The 1,464-nt window shown below is 39.8% G+C and overlaps 1 protein-coding gene across 1 annotated transcript; it reads left to right on the top strand.

Moving 5' to 3' along the window:
• Positions 1-601, top strand: LOC122643608 (probable inositol transporter 2). The gene is made up of 3 exons (XM_043837219.1): positions 1-9; positions 88-423; positions 536-601. Exons 1-3 carry the CDS (start codon positions 1-3, stop codon positions 599-601), a joined length of 411 nt encoding a protein of 136 aa, XP_043693154.1.
• Positions 602-1,464: the final 863 nt, after the last annotated feature.

Below are 1,464 nucleotides of genomic sequence, written 5' to 3' on the forward strand. Positions count from 1 at the left end.
ATGGAACATGTACAATCTATAGACCACAAGTATTCCTAGCTAGACATCTATTGACCATGCATGGTGATATTATATACATTTCTATAGGAAAGCATTGTCAGTATGGCAGTTGCCGGTGCGATAATTGGTGCTGCAATTGGTGGATGGATGAACGATCGATATGGCCGCAGGATCTCAATCCTGGTTGCAGACTCTCTCTTCTTCAAAGGAGCTATTGTCATGGCCTCTGCTCCCAACCCAGCTCTACTGATCGTTGGTCGTATTTTTGTGGGTCTCGGTGTTGGTATGGCATCGATGACATCTCCATTATACATCTCAGAAGCTTCTCCTGCTAAAGTCCGAGGTGCCTTGGTTAGTACCAATGGTTTCCTTATAACAGGAGGCCAGTTTCTGTCTTACCTGATCAACTTAGCATTCACCAAGGTAATTAAGCCATAATACTATAAAGTAGTAGTAATGATCTGGTCTTGTTTCTTTTGGTTTAGTGTTAATAGACAAGACAACTTTAACTAACCCATCAGATTTGATGTTTCAGGCTCCTGGGACATGGAGGTGGATGCTTGGAGTTGCGGGGTTACCGCTATGTTTCAATTTGCACTAATGTGGTTTCTTCCGAGTCACCACGCTGGCTTTATAGAAAGCTTCACACTTATTTTTATTCCCAGTTATTTTCGAGTTCTTCAAATGAGACCTTTTCAAACAATTTTTATCTTGTTATATATCTAGATAAGTTGAAACTTGAGCTCCAATTATCTGCAGATGATTAAGAAAACCAATTTTTTGCTTCTTGTGTATTTATAATGTTATACAGGGAAGGGAAGATGAAGCCAAAGCCTTACTCAAAAGAATCTACCCCGTGGATGAGGCTGAAATGGAGATACAAGCTCTGAAAGAGTCTATTGAGACAGAGATCAATTGCACTACTATAGGTGCAAATCTTACCTAACCGTGTGTAGGATCAATCTTTTGAATGAGCTTTTATCACATTTGATGTAGCACCACCCCTTCGAATTTACGCAAAATGGGTTGTCCCCAAATATTAGGGTTTGTCAATTTGTTTATCGATGGGATTAGAGATAAAAATTAGGGTTTATCGATTGGGCTTACCTTGATTTAGCCGGATAGCATTTAAAAGAATATGGCGGAGCTAACCGCTAACTTGTACGATGATGTTCTCGATTCACGGAGAAAGAAGATAATGATGTGTTCGAACAAGAAGAAGAAGAGATACATTTTCTCTTTCTCTTTTCTCTCTATTTGTTTTCTCTTCTTATTAGGCGGGGGTATTATTGGAATATTATAAATATAAGGGCAGTTTGGGGTTTAAACGAATATAATTAGGGTGATGTCATCACTTAACAGCCCTTTTTAACGGCAAGGGTACGGTTGATAGAATCTTGGGAATGCAGGGGAGGGGAGAGTCATTTCTCAAAACCCAGGGGAGGGGTTTGTCATTAGACCATA

This window comes from Telopea speciosissima, chromosome 10 (assembly GCF_018873765.1).
Source record: "Telopea speciosissima isolate NSW1024214 ecotype Mountain lineage chromosome 10, Tspe_v1, whole genome shotgun sequence".
NCBI lineage: Eukaryota > Viridiplantae > Streptophyta > Magnoliopsida > Proteales > Proteaceae > Telopea > Telopea speciosissima.